This window comes from Coregonus clupeaformis, chromosome 25, assembly GCF_020615455.1.
Source record: "Coregonus clupeaformis isolate EN_2021a chromosome 25, ASM2061545v1, whole genome shotgun sequence".
NCBI classification, from domain to species: domain Eukaryota; kingdom Metazoa; phylum Chordata; class Actinopteri; order Salmoniformes; family Salmonidae; genus Coregonus; species Coregonus clupeaformis.
The window spans coordinates 36,144,018-36,171,334 of record NC_059216.1 but is presented as its reverse complement, the minus strand read 5'-3'; the positions used below and the strand labels follow the sequence as shown (position 1 = coordinate 36,171,334).

At 43.7% G+C, this 27,317-nt stretch overlaps 1 protein-coding gene across 9 annotated transcripts in view; it reads left to right on the top strand.

Annotated features, from left to right (window-relative positions):
• The window catches only part of syne1b (spectrin repeat containing, nuclear envelope 1b), a 163,784-nt gene that overhangs the window by 46,316 nt on the left and 90,151 nt on the right, over positions 1-27,317 (top strand). For 7 of the 9 annotated variants that reach the window (XM_045207582.1, XM_045207585.1, XM_045207587.1 and 4 more), the window contains 26 exons: positions 62-158; positions 264-284; positions 715-917; positions 2,954-3,118; positions 3,382-3,534; positions 14,828-14,971; positions 15,222-15,389; positions 15,700-15,858; positions 16,163-16,327; positions 16,581-16,715; positions 17,029-17,187; positions 17,447-17,655; positions 18,607-18,715; positions 18,942-19,106; positions 20,239-20,406; positions 20,737-20,913; positions 21,270-21,410; positions 21,641-21,801; positions 23,048-23,198; positions 23,465-23,595; positions 24,615-24,711; positions 25,125-25,223; positions 25,575-25,762; positions 26,382-26,505; positions 26,720-26,886; positions 27,146-27,299. In XM_045207582.1, the coding sequence (XP_045063517.1) occupies positions 62-158; positions 264-284; positions 715-917; positions 2,954-3,118; positions 3,382-3,534; positions 14,828-14,971; positions 15,222-15,389; positions 15,700-15,858; positions 16,163-16,327; positions 16,581-16,715; positions 17,029-17,187; positions 17,447-17,655; positions 18,607-18,715; positions 18,942-19,106; positions 20,239-20,406; positions 20,737-20,913; positions 21,270-21,410; positions 21,641-21,801; positions 23,048-23,198; positions 23,465-23,595; positions 24,615-24,711; positions 25,125-25,223; positions 25,575-25,762; positions 26,382-26,505; positions 26,720-26,886; positions 27,146-27,299 (3,810 nt within the window). The remainder of the gene's footprint in view (positions 1-61; positions 159-263; positions 285-714; positions 918-2,953; positions 3,119-3,381; positions 3,535-14,827; positions 14,972-15,221; positions 15,390-15,699; positions 15,859-16,162; positions 16,328-16,580; positions 16,716-17,028; positions 17,188-17,446; positions 17,656-18,606; positions 18,716-18,941; positions 19,107-20,238; positions 20,407-20,736; positions 20,914-21,269; positions 21,411-21,640; positions 21,802-23,047; positions 23,199-23,464; positions 23,596-24,614; positions 24,712-25,124; positions 25,224-25,574; positions 25,763-26,381; positions 26,506-26,719; positions 26,887-27,145; positions 27,300-27,317) is intronic. The other 2 variants (XM_045207592.1, XM_045207583.1) reach the window with 1 other exon arrangement.

The window sequence follows — 27,317 nt, the reverse complement described above, 5'->3', positions numbered from 1 at the left end:
ATTTTGTTCCAATTCTATCCTCATGATAATTCCATGCTTTTCTCACCATCATTCCCAACAGTCCTTCATTGAGGGACACAAGTTCTTTGAACAGTATGAGACAACATTTAAGGCACTCAGGCAAGCTGCAGATGTCTACATCAAGTCTGATGGTTCAGGTAGGATGTTTTTTCTTGTGTGTGTTTTACCTCAGATGTGCTTTGATTGAATGTGTTGTCTGTCAGAGAGGGCTAAACGGGCTAACTGTTGATTTCATATTCTAGGCATTAAGATCAGTAAGAAAGGTAAGTCTAGATTCATTTGGTATTGATATACAATAGGTAATATGGTGACCACACTAGCCTTTGATTTGCTGTGCGCTAGTGGCTCACTGGTCTAACAAAAAATCAAAAAGATCTGATAGAATCTCACGGTGCTTGGCTGTTTACTAACTAACATCTCTATATTCTTCCACAAAGATAATTTTCTGTAACACAATTACTCTTTGCATGATACAGTAACAAAACTCACAGTAGGTCTTGGAATGTTAAACACTGCAAATGCAAGTTCCTTACTGTCTTGACCTACTTGGCTTATTCAAGCGCCTTGAAACTTCTCTGTACTGGGTTCTTTTAATAAGATCTTGAGTAACGAGTTAGGACGTGACCCAATAAACCACTGAAAAATTGTATGTCATGATGAAGAGAGAACTGACTCCATTATGTTTTCTTTCAGTTGAGGAAGTCGAGGGGGTGGGTAAGTTCCTGTCGGACGCGTCGGCCCAGTGGAGGAACCTGTCGGTGGAGGTACGTAGTGTGAGGAGCATGCTGGAGGAGGTCATTTCTAACTGGGAGAAGTACAGCAGCACGGTGGCCGGACTGCAGGCCTGGCTGGAAGACGCAGAGCAGATGATCAACCAGTCAGAGAACGAAAAACGGGTGAGCATGAGGCTGGGTGGGTGGGAGGCAAAAAGGTTCAAATGATCTTTATTCCATTGTCATGGAAATTCTTACACAGGGACACTCAAAGTCAATCTTAAATGAATCATTGTTTATTGTCAGCGCGCTGGAGAGGTTCCAACAAACTTAATGCACCATAGTGAACGTCTATCAGAAGCTCTAACGGGGCAGTCCCGTTAGTTCTCTTATATACTGCAGACAAGTCATATTTGCATGATTTAGCTTATTCATTAATAATTAATCATTAATATTTGCTTCATTCATGTGACCGACCAATACTGGCTCATAACATGTGACAGAACAATACCTCACAAGTCTTCTTCTCTCTAAGCTGAGACCTTGAAACTGAGATCTTTTGTTCTCCAAACAAATGTCTGGGTTGACTGCCAAATTGCAGCTACTGATAGTGAGGATTCGTTCAAGCAGTCACTTGCATGAACACAGAAATGGGTTTATAGAAAAGCACAAACATAGAGCATAGAAATTGGTAAATAGAAAAGCACCAACATAAAAATGTCCATCACACCATGTCAACAATTTATGTTTGGCCATTGTGGACATGGAATAAAGATACTCTCAGCTTACATTTTTACCTCCCATTCCCTTCCTCTACAGTGCATATGGAAAGTATTCAGACCCCTTGACTTTTTCCACATTTTGTTATGTTACAGCCTTATTCTAAAATTTATTAAATTGTTTTTTTCCCCCTCATCAATCTACACACAATACCCTATAAGGACAAAGCAAAAACAGGTTTTAAGAAATGTTTGCAAATGTATTGGGGAAAAAAACTGAAATATCACATTTACATAAGTATTCAGACCCTTTACTCAGTACTTTGTTGAAGCACCTTTGGCAGCGATTACAGCCTCGAGTCTTCTTGGGTATGACGCTACAAGCTTGGCACACCTGTATTTGGGGAGTTTCTCCCATTCTTCTCAAGCTCTGTCAGGTTGGATGGGGAGCGTCGCTGTACAGCTATTTTCAGGTCGCTCTCCAGAGATGTTCGATTGGGTTCAAGTCCCGGCTCTGGCTGTGCCACTCAAGGACATTCAGAGACTTGTCCTGAAGCCACTCCCGCGGTGCCTTTTGGCAAACTCCAAGTGGACTGTCATGTGCCTTTTACTGAGGAGTGGCTTCCGTTTGGCCACTCTACCATAAAGGCCTGATTGGTGGAATGCTGCAGAGATGGTTGTCCTTCTGGAACATTCTCCCATCTCCACAGAGGAACTCTGTAGCTCTGACCAAGGCCCTTCTCCCCAGATTGCTCAGTTTGGCCGGGCGGCCAGCTCTAGTAAGAGTCTTGGTGGTTCCAAACTTCTTCCATTTAAGAATGATGGAGGACACTGTGTTTTTGCGGACCTTCAATGCTTCAGACATTTTTTGGTACCCTTCCCCAGATCTGTGCCTCGACACAATGCTGTCTCTGAGCTCTACGGACAATTCCTTTGACCTCATGGCATGGTTTTTGCTCTGACATGCACTGTCAACTGTGGGACCTTATATAGACAGGTGTGTGCCTTTCCAAATCATGTCCAATCAATTGAATTTACCACAGGTGGACTCCAATCAAGTTGTAGAAACATCTCAAGGGTGATGAATGGAAACAGGATGCACCTGAGCTCAATTTCCAGTCTCATAGCAAAGGGTCTGAATACTTATGTAAATAAGGTATTTCTGTTTTTTCTAAAAACCTGTTTTCACTTAATCATTATGGGGTATTGTGTGTAGATTAGAGATGTTTTATTTATTTAATCAATTTTAGAATAAGGCTGTAACGTAACAAAATGTGGAAAAGTTCAAGGGGTCTGAATACTTTCCGAATGCACTTTATATGCTTTTTGGGACAGCATTACATGTGAAGCGCTGTGTCAAAATACTATTTCTTGCTGTGAAGACACCCACTATATCTTCAAAGCTGACTGTTGGCCCCTTTAAAGAATATTCTATGCTCACAACTATTGCTATCAATTGTGTAGAGTTTATGAGTTTCGTTCTTTCTTCTTCACCCCTAGGACTTCTTCCGGAACCTTCCTCACTGGATCCAGCAGCACATGGATATGAATGATGCAGGGAACTTCCTGATTGAGACGTGCGACGAGACCGTCTCCAGAGACCTTAAACAGCAGTTGCTCCTTCTCAACGGGAGGTGGAGAGAGCTGTTCGTTAAAGTCAAACATGTAAATTATTTAAAAATCTCCTATTTTTCCTACACCTACAGTAGATTATGATTTTTAAGAAGCATACTTCTGGATTGGCCATGAAACATGGCTGTAGACTCCTAGACACCATAGGAGTCTACAGCCATGTCTCAGGGCTAACCACAATTAATTAGGCTGTGAGACTCAGGTGTCATAAAAGATCTCGGCATCGGTTTTATAAGAACAGTTCACAAATTATAAAGAAAATTGTTGTATTCACTGTTCCTCTGTTTCCATGGCAGTATGCTAGAGCGGATGAGGTGGACAAGTTGAAACAGGACTATCAGAACTCAATTGCTACTCTCAAAACCTTCATGGATGCAACCAAGGACAAGATGACTGCCCCTGTCCAGGTGTCCTTCCTGAATGTCAGGACATTCGTTCAAGATGTTGAGGTACCCATCACGCACATACAGTGCCTTTAGAAAATATTCATAATCTCTTGACTTAATCCACATTTTGTTGTTACAGCCTGAATTCAAAATTGATTAAATATTTTTAGAAAACATGTTTTTATAAATTTTGGCAAATTTATTGAAAATGAAATACAGAATACAGAAATATGTCATTTACATAGGTATTCACACCCCTTTGCTATGACACTCCAAATTGAGCTCAGGTGCATCCGATTTCCTTTGATCATCCTTGAGACGTCGCTACAACTTGATTGGAGCACCTGTGGCCAATTCAATTGTTTGGACATGGTTTAGAAAGAAACACACCTGTCTATACAAGGTCCCACAGTTGACAGTGCATGTCAGAGCAGAAACTATACCATAAAGTCCAAGGAACTGTCCGTAGATCTCAGAGATGATGAGGCATATATCTGGGGAAGGTTATAAAACAATTTCTAGAGTGTTGAAAGTTTCCAAGAGCACAGTGGTTTCCATCATTGGGAAATTGAAAACATTTTTTACTACCCAGACTCTGCCTAGAGCTGTCTGTCCGATCAAACTGACCACTCTGACAGAACTACAGAGTTCCTTAGCTATGGGAGAACCTGCCAGAAGGACAACAGTCTCTACAGGACTTCACCAATCTGGGCTTTATGGGAGAGTGGCCAAATGGAAGCCACTCCTGATAAAAAGGCATGCCTGGAGTTTGCAAAAAGGCATGTGAAATACTGAGAGCATAAGGGAAAAGATTATATGGTCTGATGAGACAAAAAAGTACTCTTTGGCCTGAATGCCAAGCGCTATGTCTGGAGAAAACTAGGCACAGCTCATCACCCGTCTAACACCATCCCTACCGTGAAGCATGGTAGTGGCAGCATCATGCTATGGGGAGGCTTTTCAGTGAAAGGCTTCAGAACAAGAATGTGAAAGTCCTTGAGTGGCCCAGCCAAAGCCCAGACTTTAATCCCATTGAAAATCTGTGGAAAGACTTGAAGATTACTGTTCACCGCCGGTTTACATCTACACTTAACAAAAATATAAATGCAACATACAACAATTTCAAAGATTTTACTGAGTTATACTTCATATAAGGAAATCAGTCAATTTAAATAAATTCATTAGGCCCTAATTTCATATGACTAAGAATACAGATATGTATCTGTTGGCCACAGATACCTTAAAAAAAGGTAGTGGCGTGGATCAGAAAACCAGTCTGTATCTGGTGTGACCACCATTTGCCTCATGCAGCGCGACACATCTTGTTCGCATAGAGTTGATCAGGCTGTTGATTGTGACCTGTGGAATGTTATCACGCTCCTCTTCAATGGCTGTGCGAAGTTGCTGGATATTGGCGGGAACTGGAACACGCTGTCGTACACGTCGACCCAGAGCATCCCAAACATTCTCAATGGGTAACATGTCTGGTGAGTATGCAGGCCATGGAAAAACTCGGACATTTTCAGCTTCCAGGAATTGTGTACAGATCCTTGCGACATGGGATCGTGCATTATCATGCTGAAACATGAGGTGATGGCGGCGGATGAATGGCACGACAATGGGCCTCAGGATCTCGTCACGGTATCTCTTTGCATTCAAATTGCCATCAATAAAATACAATTGTGTTCGTTGTCCGTAGCTAATGCCTGCCCATACCATAACCACACCGGCACCATGGGGCACTCTGTTCACAAAGTTGACATCAGCAAACCGCTCGCCCACACAACGCAATACATGCTGTCTACCATCTGCCCAGAACAGTTGAAACCAGGATTCATCCGTGAAGAGCACACTTCTCCAACATGCACTAGTGGCCATCGAAGGTGAGCATTTGCCCACTGAAGTCGGTTATGACGCAGAACTGCAGACAGGTCAAGACCCTGGTGAGGACGACGAGCACGCAGATGAGCTTCCCTGAGACGGTTTCTGCAGTTTGTGCAAAAATTATTCGGTTGTGCAAACCCACAGTTTCATCAGCTGGCCGTGTGGCTGGCCTCAGATCAATCAATCAATCAATTTTATTTTATATAGCCCTTCTTACATCAGCTAATATCTCGAAGTGCTGTACAGAAACCCAGCCTAAAACCCCAAACAGCTAGTAATGCAGGTGTAGAAGCACGGTGGCTAGGAAAAACTCCCTAGAAAGGCGAAAACCTAGGAAGAAACCTAGAGAGGAACCAGGCTATGAGGGGTGGCCAGTCCTCTTCTGGCTGTGCCGGGTGAAGATTATAACAGAACCATGCCAAGATGTTCAAAAATGTTCATAAGTGACAAGCATGGTCAAATAATAATCAGGAATAAATCTCAGTTGGCTTTTCATAGCCGATCATTAAGAGTTGAAAACAGCAGGTCTGGGACAGGTAGGGGTTCCATAACCGCAGGCAGAACAGTTGAAACTGGAATAGCAGCAAGGCCAGGCGGACTGGGGACAGCAAGGAGTCACCACGGCCGGTAGTCCCGACGTATGGTCCTAGGGCTCAGGTCTCTCAGTTGGCTTTTCATAGCCGATCATTAAGAGTTGAAAACAGCAGGTCTGGGACAGGTAGGGGTTTCGTAATCGCAGGCAGAACAGTTGAAACTGGAATAGCAGCAAGGCCAGGCGGACTGGGGACAGCAAGGTGTCATCATGCCCGGTAGTCCTGACGTATGGTCCTAGGGCTCAGGTTCTCAGAGAGAAAGAGAGAACGAGAGAATTAGAGAGAGCATACTTAAATTCACACAGGACACTGGATAAGACAGGAGAAGTACTCCAGGTATAACCAACTAACCCCAGCCCCCCGACACATAAACTACTGCAGCATAAATACTGGAGGCTGAGACAGGAGCGGTCCGGAGACACTGTGGCCCCATCCGAAGAAACCCCGGACAGGGCCAAACAGGAAGGATATAACCCCACCCACTCTGCCAAAGCACAGCCCCGCACCACTAGAGGGATATCCTCAACCACCAACTTACAATCCTGAGACAAGGCCAGTATAGCCCACAGAGGTCTCCACCACAGCACAAACCAAGGGGGGCGCCAACCCAGACAGGAAGATCACGTCAGTAACTCAACCCACTCAAGTGACGCACCCCTCCCAGGGACGGCATGAAAGAGCACCAGCAAGCCAGTGACTCAGCCCCTGCAACAGGGTTAGAGGCAGAGAACCCCAGTGGAGAGGGGAACCGGCCTGGCAGAGACAGCAAGGGCTGTTCGTTGCTCCAGAGCCTTTCCGTTCACCTTCACACTCCTGGGCCAGACTACACTCAATCATATGACCTACTGAAGAGATAAGTCTTCAGTAAAGACTTAAAGGTTGAGACCGAGTCTGCGTCTCTCACATGGGTAGGCAGACTGTTCCATAAAAATGGAGATCTATAGGAGAAAGCCCTGCCTCCCGCTGTTTGCTTAGAAATTCTAGGGACAATTAGGAGGCCTGCGTCTTGTGACCGTAGCGTACGTATTGGTATGTACGGCAGGACCAACTCAGAAAGATAGGTAGGAGCAAGCCCATGTAACGCTTTATAGGTTAACAGTAAAACCTTGAAATCAGCCCTTGCCTTAACAGGAAGCCAGTGTAGGGAAGCTAGCACTGGAGTAATATGATCAAATTTCTTGGTTCTAGTCAGGATTCTAGCAGCCGTATTTAGCACTAACTGAAGTTTATTTAGTGCTTTATCCGGGTAGCCGGAAAATAGAGCATTGCAGTAGTCTAACCTAGAAGTAACAAATGCATGGATTAATTTTTCTGCATCATTTTTGGACAGAAAATTTCTGATTTTTGCAATGTTACGTAGATGGAAAAAAGCTGTCCTTGAAACAGTCTTGATATGTTCGTCAAAAGAGAGATCAGGGTCAAGAGTAACGCTGAGGTCCTTCACAGTTTTATTTGAGACGACTTTACAACCATCAAGATGAATTGTCAGATTTAACAGAAGATCTCTTTGTTTCTTGGGACCTAGAACAAGCATCTCTGTTTTGTCCGAGTTTAAAAGTAAAAAGTTTTCAGCCATCCACTTCCTTATGTCTGAAACACAGGCTTCTAGCGAGGGCAATTTTGGGGCTTCACCATGTTTCATTGAAATGTACAGCTGTGTGTCATCCGCATAGCAGTGAAAGTTAACATTATGTTTTCGAATAACATCCCCAAGAGGTAAAATATATAGTGAAAACAATAGTGGTCCTAAAACGGAACCTTGAGGAACACCGAAATGTACAGTTGATTTGTCGGAGGACAGACCATTCACAGAGACAAACTGATATCTTTCCGACAGGTAAGATCTAAACCAGGCCAGAACTTGTCCGTGTAGACCAATTTGGGTTTCCAGTCTCTCCAAAAGAATGTGGTGATCGATGGTGTCAAAGGCAGCACTAAGGTCTAGTAGCACGAGGACAGATGCAGAGCCTCGGTCTGACGCCATTAAAAGGTCATTTACCACCTTCACAAGTGCAGTCTCAGTGCTATGATGGGGTCTAAAACCAGACTGAAGCATTTCGTATACATTGTTTGTCTTCAGAAAGGCAGTGAGTTGCTGCGCAACAGCTTTTTCTAAAATTTTTGAGAGGAATGGAAGATTCGATATAGGCCGATAGTTTTTTATATTTTCCGGGTCAAGGTTTGGCTTTTTCAAGAGAGGCTTTATCACTGCCACTTTTAGTGAGTTTGGTACACATCCGGTGGATAGAGAGCTGTTTATTATGTTCAACATAGGAGGGCCAAGCACAGGAAGCAGCTCCTTCAGCAGTTTAGTAGGAATAGGATCCAGTATGCAGCTTGAAGGTTTAGAGGCCATGATTATTTTCATCATTGTGTCAAGAGATATAGTACTAAAACACTTAAGTGTCTCTCCCGATCCCAGGCCCTCGCAGAGCTGTGCAGATCCAGGACAGCTAAGCCCTGGAGGAATACGCAGATTCAAAGAGGAGTCCGTAATTTGCTTTCTAATGGTCATGATCTTTTCCTCAAAGAAGTTCATGAATTTATTACTGCTGAAGTGAAAGCCATCCTCTCTTGGGGAATGCTGCTTTTTAGTTAGCTTTGCAACAGTATCAAAAAGAAATTTTGGATTATTCTTATTTTCCTCGATTAAGTTGGAAAAGTAGGATGATCGAGCAGCAGTGAGGGCTCTTCGGGTACTGCACGGTACTGTCTTTCCAAGCTAGTCGGAAGACTTCCAGTTTGGTGTGGCGCCATTTCCGTTCCAATTTCCTGGAAGCTTGCTTCAAAGCTCGGGGTATTTTCTGTATACCAGGGAGCTAGTTTCTTATGACAAATGTTTTTCGTTTTTAGGGGTGCAACTGCATCTAGGGTATTGCGCAAGGTTAAATTGAGTTCCTCAGTTAAGTGGTTAACTGATTTTTGTCCTCTGACGTCCTTGGGTAGGCAGAAGGAGTCTGGAAGGGCATCAAGGAATTTTTGTGTTGTCTGAGAATTTATAGCACGACTTTTGATGCTCCTTGGTTGGGGTCTGAGCAGATTATTTGTTGCGATTGCAAACGTAATAAAATGGTGGTCCGATAGTCCAGGATTTTGTGGAAAAACATTAAGATCTACAACATTTATTCCATGGGACAAAACTAGGTCCAGAGTATGACTGTGGCAGTGAGTAGGTCCAGAGACATGTTGGACAAAACCCACTGAGTCGATGATGGCTCCGAAAGACTTTTGGAGTGGGTCTGTGGACTTCTCCATGTGAATATTAAAATCACCAAAAATTAGAATATGATCTGCTATGACTACAAGGTCTGATAGGAATTCAGGAAACTCAGAGAGGAACGCTGTATATGGCCCAGGAGGCCTGTAAACAGTAGCTATAAAAAGTGATTGAGTAGGCTGCATAGATTTCATGACTAGAAGCTCAAAAGATGAAAACGCCATTTTTTTTTGTAAATTGAAATTTGCTATCGTAAATGTTAGCAACACCTCCGCCTTTGCGGGATGCACGGGGAATATGGTCACTAGTGTAACCAGGAGGTGAGGCCTCATTTAACACAGCAAATTCATCAGGCTGAAGCCATGTTTCAGTCAGGCCAATCACATCAAGATTATGATCAGTGATTAGTTCATTGACTATGACTGCCTTTGAAGTGAGGGATCTAACATTAAGTAACCCTATTTTGAGATGTGAGGTATCACGATCTCTTTCAATAATGGCAGGAATGGAGGAGGTCTTTATCCTAATAAGATTGCTAGGGTGAACACCGCCATGTTTAGTTTTGCCCAACCTAGGTCGAGGCACAGACACAGTCTCAATGGGTATGGCTGAGCTGACTACACTGACTATGCTGTTGGCAGACTCCACTAAGCTGGCAGGTTGGCTAACAGCCTGCTGCCTGGCCTGCACCCTATTTCACTGTGGGGCTAGAGGAGTTAGAGCCCTATCTATGTTGGTAGATAAGAGGAGAGCACCCCTCCAGCTAGGATGGAGTCCGTCACTCCTCAGCAGGTCAGGCTTGGTCCTGTTTGTGGGTGAGTCCCAGAAAGAGGGCCAATTATCCACAAATGTTATCTTTTGGGAGGGGCAGAAAACAGTTTTCAACCAGCGATTGAGTGCTGAGACTCTGCTGTAGAGCTCGTCACTTCCCCTAACTGGGAGGGCCAGAGACAATTACTCGATGCCGACACATCTTTCTAGCTAATTTACACACTGAAGCTATGTTGCACTTGGTGACCTCTGACTGTTTCATCCTAACATCGTTGGTGCCGACGTGGATAACAATATCTCTATACTCTCTACACTCGCCAGTTTTAGCTTTAGCCAGCACCATCTTTAGATTAGCCTTAACGTCGGTAGCCCTGCCCCCTGGTAAACAGTGTATGATCGCTGGGTGATTCGTTTTAAGTCTAATACTGCGGGTAATGGAGTCGCCAATGACTAGGGTTTTCAATTTGTCAGAGCTAATGGTGGGAGCCTTCGGCGTCTCAGACCCCGTAACGGGAGGAGTAGAGACAAGAGAAGACTCAGACTCAGACTCCGACTCGCTACATAATGGGGAAAACCGGTTGAAGGTTTCTGTCGGCTGAATGAGCGACACCGGTTGAGCATTCCAACAGTATTTCCCTCCAGAAGCCATGAGAAAGTTGTCCGGCCGCGGGGACTGTGCGGGGGATTTATACTAACGTTACTGTCTGTACTTACTGGTGGCACAGACGCTGTTTCTTCCTTTCCTACACTGACATTACCCTTGCCTAACGATTGCGTCTGAAGCTGGGCTTGTAGCACAGCTATTCTCGCCGTAAGGCGATCGTTCTCCTGTATATTATGAGTACAGCGACTGCAATTAGAAGACATCATGTTAATGTTACTACTTAGCTTCGGCTGTTGAAGATGTTGACGAACCATGTCCAGATAAAGCGTCCGGAGTGAAAAACTTGAATAAGGGAAAAAAGTTGCGATGGAAAAATGGAAAATAAAGTAAAATTGGCAGCTAAAACGCACAGGAAAATGACTCTTCTGTCTCGGGATAAAACGTCCGGGGTGAAAAAGTTTAACGAAAAAAGATGAGTGAGGACAAAACTAAAAAGTTGGTAAATTTGTTGAACACAGAGATTGATTAAACGTTTATTAAAAGTAAAACGTGAATAGTTTGGCAGGTAGCCAAGTAGCAACAAACAGCACAGCAGCACGGAGACAATGCGGAAGCGAGACGGAAGTCACGTGGTTCAAGATGATCCCGCAGGTGAAGAAGCTGGATGTGGAGGTCCTGGGCTGGCGTGGTTACACGTGGTCTGGGGTTGTGAGGCTGGTTGGACGTACTGCCAAATTATCTAAAACAACGTTGGAGGCGGCTTATGGTAGAGAAATGTTAGCTAGCTAAACAATGAACCGGCATAATCCCAACTCCTACTACTACCACCAATACAAACTGATCGTCATAGCTGTAGTCTGAATCTGCAGGTAGCTAAAGCTAACCAACTAGGTTCAGTGTTAGCTAGCTAGCTAACATTAGGCTTTAACTTGCAATTAAAACAACTTTCTGACTAAATTTGAAATGTATAATATCTGAAAATATAGCTAGACTCTTACCCATATACAGTGAGGGAAAAAAGTATTTGATCCCCTGCTGATTTTGTACGTTTGCCCACTGACAAAGAAATGATCAGTCTATAATTTTAATGGTAGGATTATTTGAACAGTGAGAGACATTATAACAACAACAAAATCCAGAAAAACGCATGTTAAAAATGTTATAAATTGATTTGCATTTTAATGAGGGAAATAAGTATTTTACCCCCTCTCAATCAGAAAGATTTCTGGCTCCCAGGTGTATTTTATACAGGTAACGAGCTGAGATTAGGAGCACACTCTTAAAGGGAGTCCTCCTAATCTCAGCTTGTTACCTGTATAAAAGACACCTGTCCACAGAAGCAATGAATCAATCAAATTCCAAACTCTCCACCATGGCCAAGACCAAAGAGCTCTCCAAGGATGTCAGGGACAAGATTGTAGACCTACACAAGGCTGGAATGGGCTACAAGACCATCGCCAAGCAGCTTGGTGAGAAGGTGACTACAGTTGGTGCGATTATTCGCAAATGGAAGAAACACAAAAGAACTGTCAATCTCCCTCGGCCTGGGGCTCCATGCAAGATCTCACCTCGTGGAGTTGCAATGATCATGAGAACGGTGAGGAATCAGCACAGAACTACACGGAGGATCTTGTCAATGATCTCAAGGCAGCTGGGACCATAGTCACCAAGAAAACAATTGGTAACACACTACGCCGTGAAGGACTGAAATCCTGCAGCGCCCGCAAGGTCCCCCTGCTCAAGAAAGCACATATACAGGCCCGTCTAAAGTTTGCCAATGAACATCTGAATGACTCAGAGGAGAACCGGGTAAAAGTGTTGTGGTCAGATGAGACCAAAATTGAGGTCTTTGCCATCAACTCAACTCACCGTGTTTGGAGGAGGAGGAATGCTGCCTATGACCCCAAGAACACCATCCCCACCGTCAAACATGGAGGTGGAAACATTATGCTTTGGGGGTGTTTTTCTGCTAAGGGGACAGGACAACTTCACCGCATCAAAGGGACGATGGACGGGGCCATGTACCGTCAAATCTTGGGTGAGAACCTCCTTCCCTCAGCCAGGGCATTGAAAATGGGTCGTGGATGGGTATTCCAGCATGACAATGACCCAAAACACACGGCAAAGGGAACAAAGGAGTGGCTCAAGAAGAATCACATTAAGGTCCTGGAGTGGCCTAGCCAGTCTCCAGACCTTAATCCCATAGACAATCTGTGGAGGGAGCTGAAGGTTCGAGTTGCCAAACGTCAGGCTCGAAACCTTAATGACTTGGAGAAGATCTGCAAAGAGGTGTGGGACATAATCCCTACTGAGATGTTTGCAAACCTGGTGGCCAACTACAAGAAACGTCTGTGATTGCCAACAAGGGTTTTGCCACCAAGTACTAAGTCATGTTTTGCAGAGGGGTCAAATACTTATTTCCCTCATTAAAATGCAAATCAATTTATAACATTTTTGACATGCGTTTTTCTGGATTTTTTTTGTTTTTATTCTGTCTCTCACTGTTCAAATAAACCTACCATTAAAATTATAGACTGATCATGTCTTTGTCAGTGGGCAAACGTACACAATCAGCAGGGGATCAAATACTTTTTTCCCTCACTGTACATGTATGAACACTTCACGGCAGACTGGAACCGTTTTACTCTGTTTTGTTTGTAGCTACATCTTGTTTGGCCAGCGTGGTGTAAAGTCACTCTGGTTCACACTGACCGTGGCGTGTGCAGAAAGAAGCCCATCACAACTTTTTTCAGCTGATCTGTCGATAGCGCCTGCTAAATTCAGGGCATCAATGTTGTTGAGTAAAGTAGCAAAACTTTTGTAGTTCTCGATGACTAACGTTATATCTTTCAAAAAAGCAGCAGTAGAAAGGATTATCAACACATACTTAGCAGCTCATGTTATAGACAGAATCATGCTACATGGCAGACCAATCCAAACTCATCTCCCAGGATGTCCAGCCCATCCATTATCTCAGCCAATCACGGCTAGTGGGAAGGTTCCTGTCTTTTTCCGTGGCTAAACCAACTAGGCTCGTAATTATATTTATTTATTCGTATTTACATATGGAATACAAGAAAGTTCACATGTTCCAGAAGGCATTTCTGCTCCAAAAACGCATTAAAAAAAAGTTGTGACGTGCGACATACGCCTAGCTTCCTGAAACGGGTCACAATTGAACATTAAATTATCTGGCAACAGCTCTGATGGACATTCCTGCAGTCAGCATGCCAATTGCACTCTCCCTCAAAACTTGAGACAACTGTGGCATTGTGTTGTGTGACAAAACTGCACATTTTAGTGTGGCCTTTTATTGTCCCCAGCACAAGGTGCACCTGTGTAATGATCATGCTGTTTAATCTGGTGGATGGATTATCTAACAGGGATGTAAACAAATTTGTGCACAAAAGTTGAGAGAAATAAGATTTTGTGTGTACGGAACATTTCTGGGATCTTTTATTTCAGCTCATGAAACATGAGCCCAACACTTTATATGTTGCGTTTATATTTTTGTTCAGTGTAACTAAACAGAGCTTGAGAAAATCTTAAAGGAAGAATGAGAAAAAATCCCCAAATCCAGATGTGTAAAGCTGATACAGACATCCCCTAGACGACTCAAAGCTGTAATCGCAGCCAAAGGTGCTTCTACAAAGTATTGACTCAGGAGTGTGAATACTTATGTAAATGAGCGATTTCTGTATTTAATTTTCAATACATTTGCAAAAATGTCTAAAAACATGTTTTCACTTTGTAATGATGAGGTATTGTGTGTAGATGGTTGAGATAAAATCTCAATATAATCCATTTTGAATTCAGGCTGTAACATTAGAAAATGTGGAATAAGTCAAGGGGTATGAATACTTTCTGAAGGCACACAGAGCATACAGAACATGCACATTTGCTTTTCTTTCAAACTTGATTGAACTATCTATAAAGTTTTCAGCTTGGCTCACTTTGTAGCCCCCCGTGTAGCTCAGTTGGTAGAGCATGGCACTTGCAACGCCAGGGTTGTGGGTTAATTTCCCACGGGGGGCCAGTATGAAAATATATGCACTCACTAACTGTAAGTCGCTCTGCATAAGAGCGTCTGCTAAATGACTATAAATATAAATAAATGTTGCAAGTAACAATCACCCGGTGTCAGGCTGTCATTGTAAATTAAAGCATTTGTTCTTTATAGACATTCCTGGTTACATAAAGGTTAAATAAATTAATGAATACATAAATACTAAAAGTAAGGCGAAACGGATCGATGTTTGATCTCTGTCCATCCGCTTCCCTTTCCAGGACATCAAGCACAAAGTGCCGGCCATGGAGGCAGCCTGTAGGACAGCCGCCCGCACCGCCCAGCTGCTGACCAAAGACACACCCCCGGACGAGGTCTCAACGATGCAGGCTGTCATGGCTTCTATCAAGGAGGAGATGAGCAAGGTGACCATCCATCTCACCTCTTCCTGTTCGAATTGTTCAAAATTGCATCTTTCCCTCCTCCTTTCCTTGGAATAATCATTGATCAGATATTACTAGATTGCTGAAAGTTATTTAGTGGAAGCCCTGCTTTCACCTAGCCAACTTTGTTAGATCAGTGATTACCTCTGTCTATCACCTAGTCTTTCCGATCAGCCATCTTTAGTATGGCCCTGCATCAGCCATTCTTCTCCCTGTGTCCTCCTTCTACCAGATAAGGGAGAGGTGTCTGCCGCTGCTGCGGGAGGCCCAGTCACTGCTTCCCCCTCTGGAGGAGATGGAGAAGAATATCACAGGGTTCTACCAGGCGCTGGAGAAGGCTAGCCACATCACCCGCTCCAGGGACTCAGAGGCCCCCGGGGACTTCAAACAGAAATGCCAAGTGAGATCAGGAGGGTCAGGGGTTGAATAGAAGTGATGAAACGTGCTTGAAGGATTTGGTTTTGGTTGCCGTTCAAACTGTTATACAGACTTCTACATAAGTAAAACATAATTCTACATAAGTCTTATATATGAAGAACCTAAGACACTGTGCTGTTGTGGTTTATTAAAACATGATTTGACCCATTAGTTAACACTACTTAATTGCCTAATTAGTTAACATGAATGAATTGCTTAATTGACCCATTATGTTATTACTAGTAACCCAAAGTCTCTACACTCTACTGCCTACCCCGTCTCTGCCTATCCAGGAGCTGGTGACCTTCACCCAGAGCTGTAAGAAATGTCTGACAGTGATTGAGAAGAACCATCAGGGCATCCAGAGAACCCTGGATAGCAGTAAGACCCTACAGCACATGGACATGGCCCTGCTGCAGAAGAGAGTTGTTGACCTGCAGGTGTCCTCACAGGTACTGGACATGACTATACATGGCACTGCATGCTTCACGGTTAGGTTAGGGTTGTGTGTCATTTTGGAAATGAATGAATGAATAAACGTAATCGATCTTGATCGATCAATCAATCAATCAATCATGGGGTTTTGACAGAGGAATATGTGTGTATAATGTGAGGGAGAGAGCGTCTGAATGACGTAGTCGCGCTATACAGCATGTTCAATTCAAATCAATTCAATATAACCTTACTGTCACTGAAGGACAATAAAGGGTCATGTTGAGTGGTGAATGTGAGTTTGTCTGTAATTTTGTGTCACAGGCCATGATCAAGGAGTCCACTGAGTGGAGGAAACACGTGGAAGCCAACAGCAGCTTAATGAAGAGGTTTGATGAGTCCCGTGTCGAGCTGGAGAAGGTGCTCAAGGTGGCTCAGGCCTCTCTGACGGAGAGAGGCAACCCAGAAGACCTGCTCAAAAAACACACAGTAAGACATGGATCGGACCAGAGTTTTAGATGTTGTTTGAGCTGGACTTATCCTGGTCCCAGATCTGTTTGTGCGACCTTGCCAACTCTTATGGTTAATGTTTGGCATGACAATGGCTGCACACTTGGCTGCACAGCACAAACAGACCTGGACCATACTAATCTGGACTATGGAATCAGTAGAGGAACTGAAGGGAATGAGGGGTAGGATCATAAAGACAATCTCAGTGAGACATCTTTGTCAATATTTGCAGGAGTTCTTTGGGCAGTTGGACCAGCGGGTCCTCAATGCGTTCCTGAAAGCGTGTGATGAGCTGACAGACATACTGCCTGAGCAGGAGCAGCAGAGTCTGCAAGAGACAGTCAGGAAACTGCACAAACACTGGAAGGTTGGTGCCATGTTGACAGACAGGACACGTACTGGCTATCATGATCATTCAAAGTCTATCATATTCGTCTTCAGTGTCTTGTGCACTTTGTCAGTCCTGGATAGTCATATGTCTGTCAGACCTTAATTGTATTGTATAGTATGTTCAGGTTAACAGTGAGAATGAAAGAGTCCCTCCCTCCCTAACTCCCTTCCTCTCTCCCTTCTCTCTCTCTCTCTCTCTCTCTCTCTCTCTCTCTCTCTCTCTCTCTCTCTCTCTCTCTCTCTCTCACCCTCCTTATTTCCCTCCCTCCCTCCCTCTCTCTCTCACTCAGGATGTCCAGACAGAGGCGCCCTACCACCTTTTGCAACTAAAGGTAGAGGTGGAGGGGAGCAAGCTGATGGTCTCCCTGCAGGAGTGTCAGTCAGAGCTGACCAGGGAGAACAGACACCTGGCTGGCATGGGGAGCGAAAGGCTGGTCAAGGAACACAGGGTGAGACGGGTTGATGGCTGTGGTCTCCATCCTGATCTAATAGTGATCTCTATTCCATGGTGCAACTCAGTTTGCTTTGCCATGATCCCATGATCTGGCTCATATCAGGCAGTGAATGTGTGGGGACTGTTACTCTACCCTGTAGAAACAAATCAGTCACAGTGCTTGTCCACAGTGCATGTTTCAGAAAAGCATTTCATGACATAAGTTATCGTTTGATTGATAGAGTTTGTCACATTAACAACGTACCTTTCTGCAGGGCTTCTTCAGAGAGAAGGGTCCTCAGTCTCTGTGTGAGAAGAGACTACAGCTGATGGAGGAACTGTGTCAGAAGCTCCCAGACAGATACCCAGCCCACCAGACCCTGGACAGCTCTAAGAAGGCCCACTCTGAACTCCAGGAGGAGATAAACAGCACCCATCACAAACTGATGCATCACCCTGATAAGTGGAAGGAGTTTACTACTAGGTAATATGAGAACATTTATGAACTCACTACTGTAAGTTGCGCTGGAGAAGAGCGTTTGCTAAATGACAAAAAAATTATTGTAATAAGTCCTCACAAACGATGCTGATCCAAGACTGTCACGATCATGATTTGTATTATGTTATTTATCATCATAACATACCATTTTGTTTTTATAATGTTTTGTTTTTGTTTCAAGTCCAAGGACCTTTTTCGCCTTTTCGTAGTCACTCACTACTCACTATCCACATTGATGCACTGACTAATAACAAACCAGGGGCGTCAATTGGGTTTGGCAGAGTATGGCAGTCGCCATACCGTAGCTCAACACCAACAATTTAAAATAAGCTACTAAAATCATTCCAATTCCGATTAAAAGGCAAATGCAGTTAACGGATAGAAGGGCAGGCTTTCTTCTGGCTGGCATAGCGGGCGGGATGTCTTTAGAACGCATCGAGCCGAGGCATCTGCTGTGAACAGCACAACTTTTCTCTTAAAACAGTGCAGAGGTGGAAGATGGCTAGGTAACTACTGTTTGACTTCACATGAAACTAAACTAGAGTTTTTAATCCTGGTGCTAAACTAGTCCGCAGCAGCTAATTACTGTATGTTTGTAGAATGATAAATCCCCTATTATCGACTGAAGGGAGGGAAGCTACAGCAGCCAAGGTGATAGTGGCTGTAGTACATTTTGCTTATTTTCGCTGTTCTCCAAAAAGCATTTTAGAAAGTTTAAATTGTGTAGAAATGCATTAAATGAGCTTTAGAAATGCATTGGGTGGGGGGGGGGGGTGCCCCCTTCCTCAACCACCCCCACCCTGTCACTTTGCCATACCCTAGGTTTAGCTGAAGTGATGCCACTGTAACAAACCACCAATTTATTTAAACCTAATGAAAACTGAAATATTGGGTAGATATACAGTACGATCATACTTTGCCCATCTTTCATCCCAGGTTCTCTGAGCTGTCAGCCTGGCTGTCGTCTAAAGAGAGCCAACTCAGACTGCTGAGGAACCGAGCCAACGACCCCAGCAAGTACGGACAGGTCAAGTCCACCATTACGGTAAGTTGGAGTCCCCCTGTGTGTACGACAATGCATATACTTTATGTTTCAAAGGCATCAGGTTTGTGTTCATTAGGAACCAAATTGACATAAATGGACTAAAGCACTGCCTGCACTTTCCTTTTCACAATGTTTTTCAATGGTGCGCCCTACTCATTATGACCCTGTTGAGCTAAATACACTGTACAGAACAGAAACCATTGCCACCTTACTCATCCCTCTCCAGGAGCTGAGGAACGATGCAGAGCTGCAGGAGGGGAACCTGGGCTGGCTAAAGTCCCGCCTGGCTGTGCTGATAGAGATCTGCTCTGAGACAGATGCACAGAGGCAGGCTGGGGCCCTCAATAAACTTTCCACCAACTTCAAGGGCCTCCTCTCCTATCTAACTGAGGTAAGGAAATAAAGCTTGGGAAAAGCACCCACTATCTCAGATTGTTCTGAAATCATGTCTATAGTTAGAAACAGATGACAAAAAACACCTAATAGTAGGAGCACCACCATCTAGTGGTCAGAACCTGGTAATATCAGGATTTAGGATGGGACATAAACCTAACTTCAATTACTAATTTCTCTGAAGAGGGGAAAAAACATCACCAAATTCACTGAGAATACATTACATAGGATAAAGAAACAATATACTCAGAGCTGCAGCTCCATACTACTTTTTTGTGGTGGGATTGGCGTAGGCTGTGGGGGGTCCGTTGGTGGCTTTTGACCATTTATTTTGGATTCCTCAAGTCTTACTCATTGTTAGAAAAAAGTTAGTTCCAAATCGGATGTTAGGTACTACATTTGTTGAATATTATATGAATCCTGTCAATTACAATGGCTAATTTGGCTGCAATCAATTAGATTAATTTCTCAGACATCAAATTATATTTAAACCAAAAAATGTTGCAGGAATGCTAATCTTATCTGTTTCTAACTACAGAAATAATTTCAGAACAATCTGAGATGTTGGGTGTCATGGCTTTCTGAAATGACTAGTGTCTATCTGGAACAATCCTGGAGCTTAATTATTCTATTAAATATAGGTTCTGTCTTATTGAAGAATAGTCTAATATAAATCAACATGCTGTAAGCCAGGTAGCCAGCGCTGTAGCAAAACCTTTATCTGGGCCACACAGTCAGAACCACAGCATTATATTGTACCCACATTCCCGATACTCTCCCTCTGTGGTTTCATCATCAATCCTCTACTATCACTACCTCAAGGTGATGAGTTATCGATTGTTTGGGTTGGCTAGGGTTCCTTATCACTGAAAGAGGCTGTATCGCTTTCCTCTGTGTTGTCTCCTAGTCTGTTTTACCAACTTCCATTGTCCTTATACCAAGAGTTGTTGAATATATTATCTTCTTTAGTTTGCTCCACTGTTCATGCAACTTGGTTTGAAAGCGAGGTATCTAAGTCATTTGTGGTGTCTAAGTCATGCTTGTCCCTGTTAAAGTCCTGCATTTGTTTTGTTTGGCAATAGAAATTCAATAAGAATGTTTTTTTTTCCTCTTGTGTTTTTGTCTCCCAGTCTGAGAAGTTGGTGCTGGCGGTGGGGGACTGTGTGCAGTTCAGGGAGGAGGTGCGTGGTACGCTGGATGAGCTGGTGCAGGGTCAGCAGGAGGTACACCAGGAAGTGACCAGGATACTGGACTCTGAGACCGTCAGGGAGGCCCAGCAACTGCTCCAGGTTCACCAGGTAAGTCGGACTGGAGTGGAGCACCACTGGCTGTCTATGTTAGATGGATAACTGGCTGCACATTGCTTCTGATTAGATTGAACTATTCTCAAAGGTTTCTGCGATGTAAAAAGATTGAGTTGGAGCAACAAGCATTGCCCTGGCTGTTGGAACTTTACATTGTATTCATCAAAGAACATTTGTTTTTTTTGTGGTTGTTGGAAATTTCTTTTTTTTGACATACAACAGTCGATGCATTCTTTTTTCGAACAGTGAGACAGTATATGACATGGAAAGCATCTGCATGACATTCCAACACTTACACCTTGACTGTGTCTTGTCTGTGTGCAGCAACAGCTGAAGCGTCTGAGGATGAAGAGGAAGGATGTGCAGCAGCAGATCACCAGGGGCCATCAGCTACAGGCTGAGGAGGGGCTGGGGGAGACCTTACAGCAGGACCTACAGAGTCTGGAGACAACACTCAGCAAGATGGACCACACCATGGACTCACAGGAACAGGAGTTAGAGGTGAGCTCTCTCACCGACTGGACTGTCTGGGGTGTTCCAGAACCTTAGGGTCAGTTTCCTAGACACAGATTAAGCTTTGTCCTGGACTAAAAAGCATGTTTAATTGAGATGTCTATTAAAAGTGCTTGTTAGTCCAGGACTTAGTCCAGGAATTGGGCACTATCTTTTACTGTGGTATTTTTGGTGTGGATTAGAAAGGACGTGTCTACTGAAGATGTAATAATGCAGACCATATCAGGGTGTTAATAAGTGTGCTGAATGTCCCCATTTGTTCATTTGTGTATTACCTGTGTGTCCCCGTTTGTCCAACAGGTGTCAGGGTGTTTGTGTATTGAATGTCTCTTTTTGTCCCCCAGGTGACCCTGTCTTCATGGCAGGAGTTTGACAGCCAGCAGAGGGCAGTGCAGGAGTTTGTTACAAGGGCCCGCTCTGTCATGGACAGAGACCTCAACTTCAGCAGCCCAGAGAGCCTGGCTACTGATCAGCACCAGGCCAGGGTGAGTGAGAAGTACATTTTGTGAACATGTTAGTGTGTCAGTTGACACTTTTGAATGATAGTTGACATTTGGCAGGGCTGTATCATGTCTTTACTTTAAAGGTTTGCTATTCAGGCTACATGTTGAGATGTGAAATTAAGATTTTAAAACCTTTCAAGAATAATTAAACTTAGTCATATCACAAAGTGTCAGTCACATTCTGACTCTCACATTCTCCATTGTCGTAACAGGTCCTTTTAAAGCAGAGTGACGCAGAAGCCTCCATGGTGAACACCTTGTTAAGGAAAGCAGCAGAGATCCAGCTCGGTCCAAAGAACAGCACCCTGCTACAGAAGCAAGCCCGCTCCCTCAGTGAACAACTGGACAAAGTGGAGGCTGGCCTCAAGAAAGAGTAATAAAACACCTCCTAGTCGAGGTTCTGATCTGGGCCTGTATTCATAAAGGGTCTCAGAGAAGGAGTGCTGATCAGTTTTGCCTTTTAGATAATAATTATTAACATTACATGGACAAGGAGAACGTGACCCTAGATCAGCACTTCTACTCTGAGAGACTTTATGAATACTGGCCCTGAACTCTATTTGTTGTGTTGTCTACCTACCCAGTTGTATTTTATTAGTGGTTCACAATTGGTTTTGCCTCGGGACCCAAATTGAACCAGGTTGTCTCAGTCGCGACCCAATATTCGCATCGCATTTTTATTCTATTTTTATGCAAACTGAAGGGAAAAAAGTATGCTATATTGACAGTAAATGTCGCAATTATATGAGAACATTCCCACCTTGTGGCGAGTAATTTGAAACGAGTCAGGCGCAGGAGGGTAAATCACAGAATAAAAGGGTTTATTCCGAAGGCACAGTGGTACGCAGCAATGCGTCAAACACTCCACTGCGTAATCAGGCGCACTGAGAAACTAACAAGGCACACGGATGAAATATCCCGGCGATACAAAATACATGGAGCTCCACTGAGCTAAACTAACCTCCACAGTAAACAATCACAGACAAAGACAAGGGGGCAGAGGGAACAGTTATACAGGTACTGATGAGGGGATATGAACCTGGTGTGTGTAATAAACAAGACAAAACAAATGGAATGATGAGATGAGGAGCGGTAGTGGCTAGAAGGCCGGTGACGATGAACGCCGAAGCCTGCCCGAACAAGGAGGGGAGGCAGCTTTGGAGGAAGTCGTGACACACCTTTTTAATTGTCAATAATTCCCCTCGGGGGGCCAGTATGAAAAATAAAATAAAATTATGCACTCACTAACTGTAAGTCGCTCTGGATAAGAGCGTCTGCTAAATGACTAAAATCTAAAATCTAAGAATATTGGTAAACTCACTGGTTTGAGACCACAAAATCAACCAAATCTGATAAATAGCGCTTCTAATAGCTCTATATTTAAAATACTGTGATTGAAGAAAAATAGTTTTCAGAGATTCAATTATTGTAAAATGTAGTTTCATTATAATTTCTACACACATTACACATGTTCTTAGTCATTTAAGTTCAGACTGGAGTATTTTTTCATCCCAGCAAAAAAAACGTAAAAAACTAATCTGACACCTGCGACCCATTCAAAACCTCCCGACCCACCAGTTGAGAATCACTGAGCTAAATTAATCGTGCTCCTTTTCTAGTGTCAAGGCTCTTGATGGGATGAAGGCTCAGTGGGACCGGTTCGGGACAGAGTTTGAGGCCTTCTCCTCGTGGATCTCTGAGAAAGAGAAAGAGCTGGATGCTCTAAAGATTTCTACTGCTCCACTTGAACAACAGATCAACACAGTAAAGGTACTGTAAGCAACCTCTGAATTTCATGTATGTTTTAGCACATTTTCCCTAGACAGTATGCACAGCATGTTGATTGTTTAGAAGATTTTCCATCTTTGATCCAAAGCAGGGACAGATAATTTCAACAGAGCACTCATAACTTCACTTTAATGACTCCATTCCGACAGTAAAACCTTTGTTACTGATCTGACATTTGAGAAAAGTGATAATTGATCAATGTTAGTATTAAGTAGCCTAACAATCTCTATCCTCCTCTCTCCTCCCAGGCGGTGGGTGTGGAGCTGGGGGACAGGGCAGAGGTGTTATCCCAGCTAGAGGCAGACTCCCAGGTTCTGGCGCAGTTTATCTCCTCTGGGGAGGCAGCCCGCATCAAGGCCCGGCTCACCCAGATTGGCAGGTACTGATTTGTGGATGTTTTTACCTACCTTGGTTGAATGCACTGACTGTAAAAATATAAATGCAATGTAAATGTACAATTATCTGGATAAGAGCATCTGCTAAATTACAGAAATGTTAATGTAATGTTTTTAACAAAAATTATTGTTACATAAGCAGCATGAGTCCATGGCCCTATCTTGCCTGGAGTGAACGGTACAGGCTGGTGGTGTAATGGTGTGGGGAATGGTTTCCTGGCACATGTTAGGTCCCTTGATACCAATTGAGCAACGTTTGAACGCCACACCTTGTACAATCCATTCCCCGAAGAATACAGGCTGTTCTGGAGGCAAAGGGGGGTCCGACCCAGTACTATACTGAGTGTACAAAACATTAGTACATTCCTAATATTGAGTTGCACCCCCTTTTGCCCTCAGAACATCCTGAATTCATTGGGGCATGGACTCTATAAGGTGTCGAAGCGTTCCACAGGGATGCTGGCCCATGTTGACTCCAATGCTTCCCACAGTTGTGTTAAGTTGGCTGGATGCCCTTTGGGTGGTGGACCATTCTTGATACACACAGGAAACTGTGAGCATGAAAAAACCCAGCAGCGTTGCAGTTCTTGACACACTTAAACCGGTGCGCCTGGCACCTACTATCATACCCCGTTCAAAGGCACTTAAATCTTTTGTCTTACACATTCACCCTCTGAATGGCACACATACACAATCCATGTCTCAATTGTCTCAAGGCTTAAAAATCCTTCTTTAACTTGTCTCCTCCCCTTCATCTACACTGATTGAAGTGGATTTAACAAGGGACATCAATAAGGGATCATAGCTTTCACCTGGATTCACCTGGTCAGTCTATGTCATGGAAAGAACAGATGTTCCTAATGTTTTATACACTCAGTGTAGCTGGATCTACCTAATAAACTGTATATTGACAACTTGGTCTGGAACCTATATGTTTTATCTATGCAAGGCTCTTTTACTTTGTGCTACAAAAAGTTTCTGAGTGTTATCCTTTCATCTTCAGGTACTGGGAGGAGCTGAGAGAGAGTGTAGACCAGCTAGATGGACAGCTACAGGAGAGCTCCTCCACACAACACCGCTTCAACACCAGCCTCGAAGAGGTACGACTGACAGAAAGAGTCTTGGTTACTCGAGTAACCTCGGGAGAACGAGACATCACCTCTAGAATTACCACTAGCTAGCTATACGTCACCTCTAGAACCAATTAAAATATCCCTTAAAAGGATACTTCGGGATTTTGGCAATGAGGCCTTTAATCTACTTCCCCAGAGTCAGATGAACTCGTGGATACCATTTTTATGTCTCTGTGTCCAGTATGAAGGAAGTTAGAGGTAGTTTCCTGAGCCAATGCTAACTAGCGTTAGCGCAATGACTGGATGTCTATGGGTATCTGCTGACTCTGGGGAAGTAGATAATGGGCCTCATTGCCAAAATCACAAAGTATCCCTTTAAAGGTGTTAGAGCAGATGATGAACGTCAAAGTCAATGATTGTCTGAATTATTTTAATTAAAGGCCCAAACAACTCTTGGCGATCTCCATGAGAAACTGGACCATCCTGTCACCTCCTGTACCTCCTCGTCAGAGACCTACAAAGGTCTCCAGAACCACATGGTATGTCTTTCTCTCACTCTGGTTTCATCATTACGATATACTGACTATATCTTACTAACTACTTATTTAATTACTTACTTAGGCTAGTTCATTTTCCTAATTTCATGTCAGACATAAGACCACAATTGGCTCCCTCTATTGTTTCTTCTCCTTGTAGATACACATTTTTAGCTTTAAGGTTGTACACTTAGAACATCTCCATGGCACACTGCCACCTATGAGGTTCTGCCATTTGACTGACAATGTTGTCTTGCTGTTTTTTCCCTAGTGTTGTCTTTATAGAGCTATATATAGTGTTGTATTAGTAAAATGTTCTATTTCATTATGTGGTTCTTGCTTTCTATCCCCCAGGATGTGTGCCAGAGCTTGGAGAGGCTGAAGGCAGCCTTCTTGTCCCTGTCTGCTGGGGCACGTAGACTCAGTGACAGGGAGCAGGCTGAGAGGGCCTTGGTAGCTCTACAGACCAGCTACGACCAGAGTCTACGGCAGGCCAAGGACAAACAGAACACACTGGAGAAACTGCTGTCTCTATGGCAAAAGTAGGAAGGCTGGGCTGGAGGGAGACATTTTGGGCCGGTTTTCCGGACACAGATTATGCATAGTCCTGGATTAAAGCATTTAAAGAACCTCCATCGAAAGTGCTTTTTAGTCCAAAACTAGGTTTAGTATGGATCCGGGAAACTGGGCTTTTAGCTCTGAAACACTTGTTTTTGAAGTGTCCCTTTTGTTCTTAAAGGCCCAGTGCAGTCAAAAATGTGTTTTAATAATATTTCCACCCTGAGGTTGGAATAATAGTGGGAAATTGTGAAAATGATGATAATGCCGTTTTAGTGTAAGTGCCGTTTGAAAAGACTGCCTGAAATGTCATCCTGTTTTGGTGGGATTGAGTTTTGTTAGACCAATAAGAAAGAGAGTTCCAAACCTCTCTGCCAATAACAGCTAGTTTTCAGTTTTCCCCTCCCCACTCAGACCAATCCCAGACAGCCCTAGCAAAATCTTGCTTGAGAAATTGGTCTTTGTTAAGAAGCTATTTTTGTTTCTTTTTGACCATTTTAATTGAAAACAATCACAGTAAGGTACTTAATTGTTACCCAGAAATGATTTGATATTAAGATCAAAACGTCTGCATTGGATCTTTAAACGTATACTTTGTTTCAGGTATGAGAAGGATCGTTCTAGCTTTGTATCCTGCTTGGAGAGATGTGAGTCTACATCCAAACCTGAGAGCCATTGCCTGCCTGCAGATAAAACCAAGCTACAGAGTGAGCTGCAAGACTTGCAGGTACTATAAATTCATCCATTTTGAATTTGTTCCTGAAGTGATCCTGCACACGTTTCCATATGTATTTAGGGCCAGTTTCCAAGACACAGATTAGGCCTGAAGATTCTCAATTAAAAGTGTTTCTTGGTCCAGGACTAGATTTCATCTCTCTGGGAAATCATTTTGTTGAAAGGCATGCTGGGGTAGATGCTCAACAAAAGCTTGTCTTCTGTAGGATTTGCAGTCTGAGGTGGTGTCGCTGGAGCCCCTCCATACTGGCCTGGTGACCTTAGGAACATCTCTGTACCCCACTGCCCCAGAGGAGCGGGCAAGGCATCTTAGAGAGGACCTGGAGCAGCTGAAGAAGAGATGGAGCTCCCAGAATGAACTCATCCCTCACAGGTCAGTCAGAAGATGGTGTGTTTGTCGCTCGGTTCAACAGTAACACATTGGTTCAATCAGACTGCCTCCAAAATGGCACCCTATTCCCTATACTATGTAGTGCACTACTGACTACAGACTGTCATTGTTGGCAGATGGATCCTGTACATCTTCCAAATCAAGTCTGTTTTGTCATATCACATTTCCAACACAATTAGCTCTTACTAGTACTGCACAGCGCACAGTTGATTGATTTTCCTGTTATTTGTATACTGTACAGAATCCAGGAGCTCCAGAGCCACCTGTCCCAGGTGGAGCAGTTTGACCAGGCCCTGCATACGTTTTCTCAGTGGAGTGAGACGCTCCTCTCCACCCTACACTCAGCTTCCCAGGTCAACATCACTGACCTGCAGCCTGCTGTGGCCCAAGTAAAGGTACGAACTATGGTTAAC